Source organism: Amblyomma americanum, chromosome 3 (assembly GCF_052857255.1).
Source record: "Amblyomma americanum isolate KBUSLIRL-KWMA chromosome 3, ASM5285725v1, whole genome shotgun sequence".
Classification (NCBI taxonomy): Eukaryota; Metazoa; Arthropoda; class Arachnida; order Ixodida; family Ixodidae; genus Amblyomma; species Amblyomma americanum.
The window spans coordinates 97,899,561-97,915,348 of NC_135499.1; the positions used below are offsets into that span (position 1 = coordinate 97,899,561).

The 15,788-nt window shown below is 49.6% G+C and overlaps 1 protein-coding gene across 1 annotated transcript; it reads left to right on the plus strand.

Annotated features, from left to right (window-relative positions):
* Positions 1–547: 547 nt before the first annotated feature.
* On the plus strand, positions 548–11,108 carry LOC144123920 (uncharacterized). Its single transcript, XM_077656633.1, has 4 exons — positions 548–590; positions 1,746–2,284; positions 7,779–8,558; positions 10,013–11,108. The coding sequence occupies exons 1-4, from the start codon at positions 548–550 to the stop codon at positions 10,784–10,786; spliced, it is 2,136 nt and encodes a 711-aa protein (XP_077512759.1). The 3' UTR covers positions 10,787–11,108.
* Positions 11,109–15,788: the final 4,680 nt, after the last annotated feature.

Genomic DNA, 15,788 nt, shown 5'->3' on the forward strand with positions numbered 1-15,788 from the left:
AGTAACCGTCTCACATACCTCGATGGACGCCCGAACTACGCCGTAAAGGAAGGGATAAAGGAGGGAGGGAAAGAAGAAAGATAAAACTGATAAATGAAAGTAGGATTTTGAGGAAAGGCGCGGCGCTGCGCAGCGGCGGTACACCTGTGGCTCGGTGCTACTAGTGGCGCATGCGCAGTAGTCACTAGGGAACTGGAGAGAGAGAAACGCGGCAGCGGCGAAAGGTCAGGCGACGGAGTCGGCGGCGGCCACCTGCGCCGTGCGTGACGTCACTCGTGCTCCGACATACGCCGGCTCGCGAGAAGCGCGGTGTTGACTAGCGTAGTGAAGCTTTTCGCTTCAAAACAGGGTACTGGGGAAGTACAACAGGTATGAAGTGATAAGAGGGATCTGGAAAGGGGTGATGGTTCCCAGTCTGACTTTCAGCAAAGCGGTCCTGTGCATGAGACTAGATGTTCAAGCAAGGTTAGAAATCAAACAACGTTGCGTAGGGAGGCCAGCTTTGGGAGCACATGGCAGTACATCAAATCAGGGGGTACAGGGTGATATGGGATGGGCGTCGTTCGAGAGCAGCGAGGCCAGTACCAGTAGTAAGGTAGCAATTGAGGAGCAATTAAGAACAATGGAGGAAAAGCAATGGGCTAGGAAAGTTTGCCGGCACTGTACATGAGAAATGTGGACACAAAATGGAGGAAGCAAACTAGAAAACTGACAAGCAAATATCTGGACAGCAGTTGGGGGCAAATCAGCAATTATCGGTTAAGAAAAAGGTTGAACAGAGAGAGAGCTCTGTGGAAAACAGGGATGCTGATGAAATCGGCACTGGGAACATACGGGATCTTTAAGCTGGAAATTGCCAAAGAAAGCATCTACGATAATTGTAGTGGAAGCTCTTTGCTGTTTGAGGCCAGGACGGGAGTTTTGCGGACTAAGACATATTGAGTCCGCTACCACGAAATAGACACGTTGTGCGTTGCGTGCAGAGGGGAGGAGGAAACGGCTGAACATTTGATACTTTTCTGTAAAGGGCTTCACCCTACAGTGAAAATAAGGGGGCTGATTTATTCAAAGCACTGGGGTTTAAGGACAGTGAAGGAAAAATAGATTTTACGTGGGTAGAAGCAACCAAGCGAACGTCATGATTGGTGGCTAAAATCAAGACAAGAGTAAAATTTTGCGAGTCGTGTCTAGGTGGCTTGAGCCACCGCTCGATTTAAAGGGTTCAGCCTTATCATCCATCCATCCATCGATCCATCCATCCCTCCGTCCGTCCGTCCGTCCGTCCGTCCGACACGCGTTCCCAGTTCAGAAACCATTTGACTGTACAACGTGCACTGATCAACTGCAATGTTAGACCATTTAGCGCCTTGTGCAGTCTTGTCTACAAGGCAGAAAATAAAGCCCAGCTGTAAACTCTTTACTGCTTTTTAACCCTCGTTACATTAGTTGCATTAGCATTACGTTTATACGCTATACTGACTGCAGTGTACTTAGATTGGCTGACACTCCCTTTCGAAACGAAAGCGCGTTCACGCGAGCATCAATCGATCTAAAATAGTAGTTCGACGGAACGGGGTGATGTTTAATTGGGTAGTCACAAGTAACGTTAGAACAGGTACAAGAAAGGTATTACAGGCGCTGCAACAGGCGTGTCCAAGCAAATTTCAGCATGATAGCTGCTCACAGATGCTAATGCTTAAATGAGCGCTTTAAAGCTGACGCAAATTCTTTCCGCTCCCCATTAGTCCCTGAAGCTGAACTTCATAATAAAAGCGTCGCCATCCCGTTCAGTGAGTCATCTGGCACCGAGGACTCAATACCACCTCGGATCCTGTGGTTGAACCAACACCTTCCCTGGAGCCAGTTCATCTTCGCTGAGACAGTCGTCGTGGCGGCCATCACGGTGCTCGTGGTGGTCGGGACTCTGGTGGCGCAAGCGGTGCTGGGCTTCTACGCGCCGCCCTGCAACACGCAGGCCTGCGACGACGCCATGGGCCTGGCACGTCGCACCGCGCGGCTACGGCTGCCACCCTGCAACGGCTTCCACGAGCACCTGTGCGGACCCGGTGTCGCGGACCGCTCGAAGGTGTTCCATCTCCAGCACATCGCGTCCAACTCTCTTCTCGAGAGGGCCACCGCTGCTGGCAGCGACGCCGGGCAGCAACCAAAGGGGGCCATGGAGAAAGCGGCCACCTTCTACGCCACCTGCCACAGGCTGTTCTTGCCTCCTTCTGAGGCGTCCAGCTTCCGCCATGACGTCAGCAATGTCCTCACGATACTCAAGGTGCGGTACATATACAACTATTCCTACTGTACCGAACTTTTTAGGTGAAAAGAGGTGACATCTGAGTGAAAAAATTGAAAGGGACACTTTCCGCCTTAAATGTATGACGCGATATAGTGATGGATTAATTCTTACATAAAAAGAAGGTCATTCTCTACTTTACATTCATAGAATCCTGGGAGTTCTCATAACCCTCGTGGTGTAGCGGTGCAACGGTTAAGCGACGCGCCATTGCCCTGCGATGACAGGTGCTACCAGGGGTGGGCCTTGTGCGGCCCATGTTGCTTTTCCCGAGCGACAAATCATTAATTTAACTGCGACGTGCAATGCTAAGCAATTTGCTCACTATCCGGTGAACAGGTTGTGATGACACAGCAATGTCACGTGACCTAAGCGGCCCACCTACCTCCTAGGCAGCTGTCTGAGAACCACCTGCCGAAGCCATGATCGTGATTTTTCGCTCACAAAGCCAACGTAAGCCAGTAACACCTAGTAGCTCGTAGCTTAAACCGACAATGGCGTCATGTTAGCGCACATTTCCGCATTTGGCGTTATTAGCCAAATCGACTCTTATTCTTTTCTTTCTTCTGTCTTCTGGCACACTCTGCTATATGAAACAGATTTTTCTATAGCATTCTTTGTTCCCCCTGCTCTTTGTCTCGTAATGCAGTCGCAGTGCCGGTGGCCGTTGCCGAAAATACTGGCGTCTTCTGTGTGAAGCCGCCACCCTCATGAAGCGCCTCCTAATCTCCACCCCATCTCCACCTTCCAGAACCGTCATCCACCTCCTAACTCCACAAGGCCTCCAACATCTTCTGGTAGAGATGTGGAGGCCTTGTGGAGGTAGGAGATTAATGACACTTCTGGAAGGCGCAGTTGGGGTGGAGAAGAGGAGGCGCTTCATGAGGGATGCTGGAGGCCTTGTGGAGGTAGGAGGTGGATGACGCTTCTGGGAGGTGGAGTTGGGGTGGAGATTAGGAGGCGCTTCATGAGTGTCCAACATCTAGAAGAAGGTGGTTGGTTCGAAACCCACCGCCGGCTACCCGCCGGTAAAAATAGGTACAGGCCATCCACGGCCCGGCGCCCGGCTTCTTCAGGGGTGTGTGCTTAGAGGAGGCTCCGCAAACCCCACTGCGCCTTTTCGGGGGCAAACCCAGTTTCGAACACTCAGCCTGCAAAGGTATTTCACCCTCAAGACTCAAAGCTCGTACGCTCTAACCAGCGTCAACACTGCTCTCAGCGATCGCTTCTGACGAAGAGATTCAGAGTATCACTACGGTCCTGGCCAAGTCCGGTTTTTCCGGCAGTCCAATCTTGTGAAAAAAGAAATCCAACATCTATAAGATGTTGTACCATCTAGATGGGAAACGTAAAAGTAACGGTGAAATACAATTGAAAGACGGAGTAGAGAGCCTAACTGCCCTCCAGGACCATCAGCTGCCTCTCAACTTTCTTTAGCTAGGGGGCAGTCCACCCATTAACTTCCCCTTTCCAGAAGTCCTACCCCACATCCACCTCCACCCTCCAGAGAGAGAGAGGAAAACTTTATTTGGTCCATTAAGGGTTTAGCGTTCGGTCTTCATCTTCATCGCTGCAGACTCTTGACCTTCGAAGCAGGGTTGGGCCCCTAGTCCAGGGCTCCACTGAGTCGCGCTGCTTCGCTTGCGTGCTGTACCATTGACCTTTGGGCGGCGAGCTCGCAGCTGGTGAGCCGGCTCTCCCATTGCTCCGCACTCGGGGTTTTGTTTTGGTGGAACGGGTAGTTTCGCTTACACTCCCAGGTTATATAGTAAAGCGTGGGGGTTGCCCCGCACCACGGGCATGTGTTCCTATACTGTGTAGGATACATCTTGCTAAGTATATGTAGGTTAAAGAATGTTCCCTTTTGCAGCCTCCGCCAACTAGCTGGTTCTTGTTGTGTTAGGCCCTTATGTGGCGGGGACTATCTAATTCTCCTGCCTCTTTGATAGTTTGGGTATCCTGAAAATCCGATCTCCACGGTGAAGTGCTGTCCCAGGGCGTATGGCCGCTCGGCTCGGTACGTGATCTCTCGAGCCAAGCTGTCTGCCCTTTCGTTTCCTTCTATCCCCGTGTGTGCCGGAATCCAGAATAATTTGTGAGCTGCTGTTTTTCTGAGGTGTACTGCTTCGCGGAGGATAGCTAAGGCAGCCCTGCAGATTCTACCTTTCGTATAGTTTCTGCATGTCTCTTGAGTCCGTTAGGATCACCAATGATTCGTCTTTTCGATAGCTCTCAGCCGCTTCCAGCGCAACAGCAACCTCCTCCGCTTCCGCTATCATGACGCTACGTGTAGTTGCGCAGGTGATTAGATTGCCTGCGTTATCAACTACCACCGAAGCTGTCTTGTAGTAGCTTTCGCGTCTATTTCATGGATACATGGTTGCATCCGTGAAGACTGTGTTTTCTAATTTGGCTAAGTAGCTCTCCACATAGTCTGCCCGCGCCTGTCTCCTGGCCGCGTGGAGATTTGGGTCCATGTTTTCCGGAATGGGATTGACCTGCAGGGTTTTACGGATCTCGTCGGGTATATCGCCGGATCGATCGAGATGCCCCCTTGGGTCGCGACCCATCCGTTTCAGGAGCGCTCTTCATGCGGCCGTGTTTCTGAGTCGTTGCAGCTGTGTTTTGTGCCGTGTTTCTGCCAGCTCCACAAAGGTGTTGCTGATTCCTAGCTGTAGCAGCTTCTCATTCGATGTGTTTCTTGGTAGGTGGAGTGCCGTCTTGTAGGCCTTCCTTGGGATTGTCTCAGCCTGTTCCGTTTCGCTTTTCATCATGGGGTGGTATGGCAGCGAGTAGATGATCCTACTGACTATGAGGCTTCTTACTAGTTTTAGCGTGTCTTCTTTCATTCCATGTCTTCGGTTGGAGACTCTGGTTATCATTCTGCCTACCTGTTCGGCAGACTTGCCGAGCAGGCAAAGTGTGTGGCTGCATTTTCTGCTTGCTTGCAGCCACATCCCTAGGACTCTTATCATGTTTTTCTCCGGGATGTTTTTCCCCTCTAGTTTCACTTCGAGCGGCGCGTCGGTGGGATGTCCTCCCACCCTCAATAGTTCGGACTTTTCTCTAGAGCAGGCTAGTCCTCTTCACGTATCTTTCAACGCATTTTGCTGCTCGTTGTAGCAGTTCTTGCTTTCCCCCAGGGATCCATGGTTCACCCAGACCGTGATGTCATCTGCGTACATCGCGTGCTGGATGCCCTGGATTCTGCTGAGTCTTCTCGCTAGGCCGATCATCGCCACATTAAAGAGTATGGGCGAGATGACCGAGCCTTGGGGTGTTCCTTTGCTTGGGGTGGTACAGACGTCACTCCTCAGCTCCCCTAGTCCCACCGTGGCCGTTCTGTTGGTCAAGAAGTCTTTGACATAGTCATGGATTCTTCTCCCGCAGTTGGTGTTGTTTAGCCCCTCCATTATAGGGGCGTGGCCGACGTTGTCAAAGGTACCTTTTCTGTCGAGTGTCATGACTACGTTCTCCCCTTGTTTGGGCATTGTCTCCAGGACTTCTTTAAGCTGCAGAAGTACGTCCTGCGTCGAGAGGTTCGCCCTGAAGCCGAACATGGTGTCCGGGTAGAGCCTCTTGTTTTCTAGGTGTTGCTGGATGCGTTTCGTGGCTATCCTCGTACCGTTTTCCCAGGCAAGAAGTGAGGGAGATTGGTCTGAGGTTCTCGATCTGCAGCTTCTTGCCTGGTTTGGAGATCATGACTACTACGGCATGCTTCCACTCAGCTGGTATCTTTCCTTCTTCCCATAGTCTGTTTAGGTACGCCGTCTACTGGTCCATCGTTTCGTGGCTTAAATTTCTTACGAGAGATTTTCTTAGTCTATCGGCTCCTGCCGCTATGTTTTTCGTAATGGCTCTCATTGCCGCGGTCACTTCCTCTCTGGTGATGGGCTTGTCCCCCATATCTGGATTTTCTTCTTCAAGGTAGTTTCCTCCGCAGCCCTTGGGCTCACCGTGCCGTAGCATTTGGTTCTGACTTCATCGAGGAGCTGCTCATATGTTCCTTGATATTGGTGCACTAGTCTCTGTATGGCTTTTCCACTCTCTGCTTTAGTCTTGGTAGGACTCACCCCCCCCCCCCCCCCCGAAAAATTCTGTCACGTGTACGAAGCCTTCGCTTAGAGTAAAAGCATCCATTACAACATTTGCATCCAAGTAATCAACGAGGGTGAATGAAGCTGCAATCGTAGCTTTCTCGCATCTGGTTTCACGATAGTCCGGTCAATTTTTTTTTATCTTCTGCGGATTTCATGTCTGTGTGCTGCTCTTTTTTATCGCACTTTTTCCACATCCAACCGATCGACTTCCTCTTCAGAATGCCAGCTGTCGCTGCCCCATGCCTGGACGACAGCTTTTTAAGTTCACGTTCGCCATCTTAGAACATTCCCCAGCACACCCTCCCCCCCCCCCCCCCCCCACTGGTGCTTGCTCCTCGGAGTTAAAACCCTACTTGATCCTTCCCCGCGACGACCGCACTTGCCCAGACGAAGACGTCTTTTCAAAACATTGGCAACCAGACTGAGGCTCCCCCTCGAACGTTGTTCATTTTACTACGCAAGCAATCTAAGTGCCATTAGGCGAAAATGCCGGAGTGTGTCTCTGCGGGGCCGCCGAGTGAAGGCTGCAGCGTCTGCAGCGCGCCGAGCTGAAGAACTGGCCTGTGACGAGAGGTGAGGCCTGTGACGGGAGGGAAAACTTGCGTTGGCGGAGGCGGACGCAGAGGACGGAGCGCCACCTCCAAGCTAGCGGCGAGTGCGGAGAGAGGATAAGCGGCGCCAATAGCGATCGCGTCTCAGCGAACCATGTCCCAGAGAGCGTGTCATCGGCTGATCCAACGCGTCGCGCCAAGTATGGCGAAATGTATTTTATGCAATAAATGTAAAAGTATAAAACCATTAGCGAACCATAATACTCAACAAAGCAATAAGCAAAATTAATTACCGCAAATTTCAGACAATGAAATGTTGCAAATAGGAAAAGCATCAAATGGGACAACCATCATCCTCAAGGCTCATTTTGCTTAAGCAGTAAATCTTATATCACGTGAGCCTCTATCCATTTTTTTTTATTTTGTACTTACAAGAATCAAAACGTCCTGCCTTCTCTCTATCCTGCATCCCTGTCATAATCATGGCAGTCATGCCACCAGAAACCGCCAGAGAATAGGCGCTTTCCACACTAGCCATCAACGCACACTTCGCTCTGAGCGGAGGAATTCGTTAATAATTCCGTCCTATAGTTCCTAGGTAACATACCGCTTTCCTGCATTTTTCACAATAGGCCTTATGCTGCACCCCTGGTGGTATGTTGAGAGTAAAATCACATGATGAATCAGGATGTGAAAGCATTACCTCACTTTTATTTGCGTCCACATTTCACCGACACTAGCATATCTTGGCCGCCCGGCCAGAAAGCTCGGCGCACGTAACTAAATTCAGCAAAGGTCTATTTTTTTTTCTTCACACTCCAGACGCATTGGCAAGGCATTGTGCAGCTATCCTCCAACGACCTATCTACGCTAGAGTTCATGCTTCGCCTTGTCGTGAAGCACAGAATCGAGCTGGGCTTCCAAATCCGCCTTTACGATGGCAACCTGCACATCAAATCCGCCAATTCGCTGCGCAACCAGCTCGACCTTCCGCCGCGCCACCTGGAGGCCATGCTTGGTGTGGCGCTGAACGCCAGTGGCGCCACTGTGCACCCGTCGCAGCTGACCGAGTTTCTGCTGATCGACGAGTCACTCACGAACCTCTCCGACGACGACGACGAGCTAGCGGTGGCGCTACCGCCTCAGCAGTTCTTTCAGAAAATCTACCCCAAGGAGCGCGAGACGTGGCTCAAGGCATTGACCGATACACCGCAGCTGGTGGACTCTCTGGAACCAACCAAGCTGGTGCGAGTACGAGACATCTCCTTCCTGCAGATCTTCACCAACTTCGTTTTCAAGACGGCTTCGAAGACAAAACGTTCCCTTTGGCTGCTGTTCCACGCGCTTCTGCCGGCCCTGAAGGCAGAGGTCGTGCGAGGGATGCAAGCAGATGTGATGACGCAGGTGGTCGAGTCGTTCTGTTACCGACAATGCCAGGGGTCCCAGTACGGCGTGGCCTTGGACTCCTTCCTGTGGACGTCCATCCTGGGATCGCACGGTGGCCGTTCTGCCGTTCCGATCATAGTAGACCTGCTGCGATCCCAAGCTGCCCTTGTGGCGGCGAGGCTGTTCAGCGGAGGGCTGCTACATGAGGTCTTGCAGGTGTGTTTGCTTCCGCAAGCCGTTTTTCTCGAGCTGGCCATGACGTTTACAAAGTGGGTAGAAGGGTGATAGCGCTCTTGATCACTGCGAGTTCATTCGTTTCGTTGTTCACTGTGTAACGTTGCGTAAAGCAGCCACTCCATAAATGCAGAGCTTCAGACACTTGTCCATAACAGCCGAGTAGTGTGCTTCACATGTGCACAGGGTCACGCTGGCTTGAACCAAGAAGCCTCAAAAGGTGTCACTAACGCACAAAGGTCAGCGCTCACACAGTGCCGTTAAAGTGGACTGATTGATTAAGAAAAAGAAATATAAAAAGAAATATAAAAATATATAAAAAAACATGGAGCGTATAGGGACACTTATAGCACACATACGCACATACATACATACATACATACATACATACATACATACATACATACATACATACATACATACATACATACATACATACATACATACATACATACATACATACATACATACAATGCTGCTACAGTGTTCTCGTTCTATATACAACTATGTGAGCACCTGTACGCTGACTTCAAAAGCAAGTCGATGTCTATCTCTAAAGGGTTCCTTCGGTGGTCGAATTCCTTTCACACTCACACGCATCTGAATAAAAAGGCGCCTGTGTAAGGTGGTCCACATGGAACTCGCGCAGCTCAATAAAGAAGACGAGAACGACGTTTTACCAGTGAACGAAAATACCAAAATCGGTCATTATACTGTACTCTTATTACGCCGCTTGTGACCGAGCTAACTGCAGTAGCGTGTGCTTCCGCAAGGTTCTCTTTGGGCCTCTAGCACTCTAGGAAGCAACATGACAAATTTTAAGCGCCGAAGGCAGGGCTTTCACTTCACGCTTTAATATTTATGCTGCCTTTCTGGGGCAAAATTAAGACGCTAAAATAGCAAATTGACATCTTAGTCTTAGAAAATTGTTTTTTGAGGAAGTCTGCAAAAGAAAAAAAGCTCAATGCTCGTTCTCATTGCGTGGCAGCATTTTAATGTTTACTGAAATTGCCACAGTAAACACCGCACTGCCTACAACGACGTTTCATCTGTTTTTGTGTTGTCTGTTCTAATTTTTAATTTTGCTCACCTAGGAGTGCTCTCAAAAGCTGTGTAACTATTAAAACACTGAAATACTCCATTAACAATGTGAACAATGCACTAAGCGACCCTAAGAGTTTATAAAATCGAGAATAAGGATTAATTTGGAGCACCCATCATTGTTTATTGTATTGCATCTCAGAGAATCTCTGAAAAGTTCTCACGAAGCAAAACGATGCTTCAATCTTCTTCCGTCTTTAGAAACTACAGCCTCGCTTACCGACAACCCCCTAGCGGTGGTTGGCGAGACATCTTTCTTCTTGCGTCTTCTGTGACGAAAAAATGTCTATCGCAATAGAGTAGCTTACTGCGAAGCTTCGGACTCCCCCACGCAGCAAATCGAGGACGTCGAGGTAACGCGCCTCCTAGGTCCCAACTCCCCCGAGGAAGTCAAGCAGCTCGAGCTCCTCTACAAGGACCTGCCCATGCCGAGCCAGTCCGACTACTACGTGAACCGCCTGATGCCCACCATGGCGCTCCAGGATGACACGAAACTTGCGGAACAGCACTCGCGCTGTCTCGAAGACGACGTGCAAGACATGTCCGTGGCTGGCAGGCGTCGCCTTTGCGTGTTGCCAGCCGGAGTGTCCCACCCGTTGTTCTACTCGGGCGCCGAACCTTTCGTCAACTTCCCGACGCTGGGCTTCCTTCTGGCGGAGCCGTACACCAACGTCCTCTTCGACGCGCTGAGGCGCGCGCCCCCTGGCACGGAACCTTCGCGACGCTTCGCGGCCACTCTCGCCTGCCTCCACCGCCAGCTGGAGTCGCTGACCAACGCGACTCTGGCTGGGGACGCCAAGCCCGTGGCTCTGTTCCGCCACGCCGGGGCGCTGCAGCTGGCGCACGACGCGGTCGAGAATTCGGGTGGCTTCGGCGGCGGCGACCTGGAGCGGCGCGCCTTCTTCGAGCGCCACTGCTGGATGTGGTGCTCGCGCTTGCTGGGCGCGTCGCGCACCTCCACGGCGCCCCGGCTCGACGCCAGGACGGTGTGCGGCATCGCCGTGCGCAACGTGCTCGCCTTCTACCGCGCCTTCCGCTGCTACCCCGAGGACTACATGGGCAACGTGGAGGTGTGCGCAGTCCTCGGTGTGCCGCCGTACAAGCAGTGACTGTTCCGCGGACACCTACGCGCCTTGTGAAGTGCGTGATTTATACACGAAGGAATCCTGAAAACTTATAGTACACGTGTGATTACGGCCGTCTAAGTATGTGAATGTGTGTTCTGCGTGCTCAGTGCTAAGACGATTGGAGACGAGAGGGACGGCACTGGCCGTTTCTTGAATTCTTTCTCTTTCTTAATTCTAGAAGACACGTCAGTTTAATAATAAGTCAACAAAACAAATCCTGCAGCAATCGAGAAAATGCTCTCTGGCTTCTTAACAAAGTTAAAGATCGCTACAATTTTATAAATAGTGGCGTTTACAAATTAGTGAACAGCGCAGTACTCCTGCTGTGCGTTAAGCTCTTAACGCCTTCAATATGATTTTTTTTGTTGTCTGCCGCGTCCACTTTATACAGAAATTTCCGTTAGTTTTGGAACCGAAGCGCTCTCCGGCTATCCTCAAGGACAACTACTTGTGGCTTTCCAGCCAAGGCTTTGCGGGAAAGAGAGAGACTGGTTATTGTCCCTGTGCCGTGGGGAGAAGTCTACCTCAGCACTAGCGACCCCGCACGCCCCGCACCATCTCTCCAACATGCCCCCTTCACCCCTCCACCCGGCAAGGGGACAGCGGACCGTCTCCTTCCCATTCCTGCCTAGCTTGCCTTTCAAGTCAATAAGCCCTCTCTTCTCTTTGCTTCAGAACCCCAGAAAGTCGCCCGGCAATATTGTAGTATATTAATGGAGTGCCGGAGATTATCCTCTGATAATGATTGTTTCAGCGAAAGAAAGGGGAGTTTCGCTCTAAAATGTCAAGAATCTGCAGACCAGTAGCAATGCACCCAGGTGCGTCAGAAAACTGGCACTCTTCAGAATTAAATGATTTGCTTTTCACTGATTGGCTACAACCTAAATGATGCTACATGCCGTAACACCTAGCTTGCTTACCTAATCCCCCCAAAGAATCCAATTTTGGGCGCATTTTTCTTGTAAACATTAAAAAATTCTCGATTCTTCCTGCGCTATTTTACATTATTCTCATTAATCCCTGCTAATCGTCGGGCTTGCTAAAGGCCAAAAGTGCAGGAACTTGCCAGGTAGTACTAGTTGCGCTCTTTTTTTCTGCGTTTGACCCCGTATTTCAAACAGGGGTGGCGTGCGAGAAAAGTTAGCTATAATCACAACTTAAGGCTATGTGTTAAAGAAAAGAGGTCAAGAATTCAGTTCAAAGCTTTATTCAACCTGCTTTCACTCCTAAACTGGAGTAAAAAAACCCGTAATTTACTATAACACGAACTCGAATCTTGTACGTGATTTTTATATCGCAGTTTAGTGTCAGCTGAACATGACACCCGTATTAACTTCCAAATTTTTCTATCCGTGATTTTGGTCGTAACCTTAAATTCAGGAATTGAAAAGAAATGCTTAATCCCTGATGTACCAGTGCTATGAGCAACGTGGCACAGTAAAAAGTAGTCTATTTGCACACAGCCCAAAAGTAATGTATGCCCAAAAAAAAACGGCTTGTTGGTCAGATAATCTGACCGGACACAGAGTAACCGATGTGATATTCAGTCGCAGCAGTAGTCTACCGAGCCGGCTTATCTCCGATATCTCTTGAACTCGTAATGGGTTAATTTCGTTAATTCCCATATATACAGCACGTCATTCTCTTCTTTACATTCATATATCCCTGGGAGTCCTCATACCCCTCCTGCCGCAGTGGTGCAGCGGTTAAGTGATGCGCCACTGCCCTGCGACGGCAGGTGCTCCCAGCGGTGGTATTTTTGCGCCCCAGGTTGCTGTTCCCGAACGATCAATCATTAATTTTACTGCACCTGACACGGTGGGCAGTTTGCTCACTATCCGGTGGGAGGTTGTGATGACGCCGCAAAACCACATGACCTAGAAGGTCCACCCGCCTCCTAGGTTTCTCTCTGCCAGACCTATGCTCGTGATTTTTGGCTCACAACACCGACGATCGATTTTCTGGACAGCGGGGCCTTTAATGCTATCGGATTAGAGTTCCTCGAATGTAATACAACTATGCATTAGCTCCTCACACTTTCGTTCGATCAACAACGTGCCGCTTCTCATCAGGAAGGGTCAATGGAGAGCTCCCAATGGGGGTTGTGTGCGGTGGCCCGCCCCATGTGCACAATGCGGCTTTAAATCGTGTTCAGCGAAAACAGGGCAGTAACTGAGAGAGGCTAATTAAAAGAAATTTTCGCGCAAAATGATGACGCGGTCAACCATCTCGTTGTCAAGTGAATACAGCTGCAGTCTTCTGTGCTATATTAGGAGTAACATAGGGGAAAAAAGTGTTATCTTTTGTAATGATATCTCGCCAGAAGTGTCAAACTTTTTTTACTGCGACAGCTGCTAAAGTGTGATGTGCACACGAAATCATCGGGCCATTCTTGAACGCGGCGCGTCGACAGTGGTGCGTCGGACAGCGGAGCGCTGCGCGTGCCAGCCAAGTGTTGCGCGTGTGTACGTGCGAATGGTGCGTGCGAGGTGACGACGACGGAGAGCGCGACGAGCACGAGGAGCGGAGAGCTGACGTGTCAGAAAACCGAGGTGTGAAGGGAGACAGCGCATCGCAGGTCGGGTCATTCAAGCGTGGAGGTGGCAGCCGTCGGACGTTGGGTCCGTGCTGCCGGGGACTTCCCTTGGATCACCGACGCAAGCCTACTGCGTTCCTTTCAAGTTTGGAGGTGGCAGCCGATGGACTGAGGGTCCGTGCTGCTTAAAGGCACTTTTGGATAGCCTGTTTTAAGCCTCTGGCGTTTCGTGACTCCGTCGACGGGGCCTGACTACGATTCTCCTGCTGCCGCCAAGTTCTTCGGGCTGTTGACGAGAGACCACCGGCGTCTCAATGTGTTCCCCTCCGCTCCTACTACCACTTGGCTCTCTTCCGCCGCTTCCTTCGACGCAACGCTAGCGACGCGTCGCACTACACCCACCCACGTCCCCCTAGTCTGCAAGGCATCCCCGCTTCACCCGCTTCACCGCCGCAATGGTCATCAAGTGCTGCTATCATTATTTGGAGCCTAGATCAGTCTCGAAGGAATTGTAGCGGGCAGGAACCTCCTTCCTATATACCGAGTGTTCGAGCGAGCACTTTCAAAAATTTTCAAAAATAGGCTTTTTGGGGTAAAAATATGGCTTTTACGGCATAGTATTACGAGAGTTGGCTGACACGGCAAAGCCTGTATTGCCTTAAGCAGTAAGCTGGTTAACTGATTTCTGATAACTCTCTTTTTAACTCTCACAGTCATATGCAACAGGTTGCAGTTAGAGATTTTTAGCCGGTCGTTAGTAGTAGCCATATCACTTTTTAGAATTTCGAAAACGCTATTACCCTTGCCGCTGTGGTTCGACAAAATGTGGCTGCATCTTGCGAAAATACATGCGCTTTCGAAAGCATGCAGGCAAAGCAAGCTCTCCAGTGATCGCAACTAGTCGAAAAACCCACTTTTTGTCGAGCCACACCGCCAAGGGTATTCACGTTTTCTAAATTCCAAAAGCTTATATGGTTAGTACTAACGACCGACTACAAATCTTGAATTGCAACTAGGCGCCTAACTCTACTAGTTAAAAAGTTCAATTAAATATTAGTTAACCAGCTTACTACTTAAGACGACTCCACGGTTTTCTGGTATCCGCCTACACTGGTAATATGTGCCGAAAAGCCAAATTTTAAACCAACAAGCATATTTTTGAAAAGTTTTGAAAGTGTTCGCTCAAACACCCAGTATAACATGCTTCCACGCTGGTACACTCTAGCGTAACTCCACAGATCATTCCACGCCAACTGATCCGGACTTTGCGCTCAACCATCTTCGATTTCTCTAAAAAAAAAAAAAAATCAAGGTTTATTGCGTTAGTATGACAAACATTATCCGAGCTTGTCTGTGGCGAAATAAATTTTTTCGGGTTGTGCCCTTTCCCCCATCTTAATTTAACGAGAGGTATCAGAATTTATAGTCTTACAGAAAAATTTGTAAGCAATAAACTGCTTTAGGCATGACTATGAAACATTTTTTTCCGATAAGCAAACGACATTGCGCTTTCATATGCAATAGATTAATCTGCATTTGTGTTGTTTTCTTTTAGATGTCAAACACGGAAGAGGGAACAAAAATATGATTGTGGTTTTATGGGGATTAACGTCCCAATTCGACCCAGGCTATGAGTCGACGCCGTAATGCAGGGCTTCGGATAATTTCGACCAACCAGTTGGGGTTCTTTAACATGCACTGTCGTCGGACAGCACACGGGCCTCTAACATTTCGCCTCCATCGAAATGAGAGCCCCGTGGCCGGGAACGAACCCTCGTCTTTAGGGTCAGCAGCCAAGCACCATAACCCCTCAGCCACAGTGGCGGCCTTTGCAGAAATATGGAGTTTTGAACTTATTCTCACATTATTCATTGAAGCTACTTTTTAAAGTTGTCCAGAGGACCAGGAAGTATATAAAAATGTGTAGGATATCAAAACACCTAAGGCGTGTCAGGAAAAAATTTCTAAATTTGAGAAAATTTCCTTTTTGAGGCATATTCAGCCGACAATTGCATATTGAGATGTTCCTAGAAGAAATGTGCACAGTACCATTGAATGGAATTCATTCTTGAAAATCTAATCGGAAGAATTGTTGTTTTAAGCAAGAAAATAATTTTGCAGATTGAGTCCCTGAGTTCAGCCCCGCCGATTCTCGGTGCTCTCTCTTCACTGCAGGGCAGGCTAGAGCTAACGTCAGGGATACACATAAGCGACGCTGCACGGTGTTCCAAGTGACTGCTCCTGATACCTCGGCGTTTAAAGGTGCGCTGTCATGTTATTTCACATTTTGACACTTTGGACTCTTGGGTCGCTCGGTATGACGAAAATCCGGCACGCACCGCTGAGAGATATGAAGGTTTGATATGTGGTGAAACCCGCGTATTCGTTTCAATAGTAGCGCTCTTGCAAACCGCCGAGTGAGTTCATCTTCATTTTCTTGATTATTTT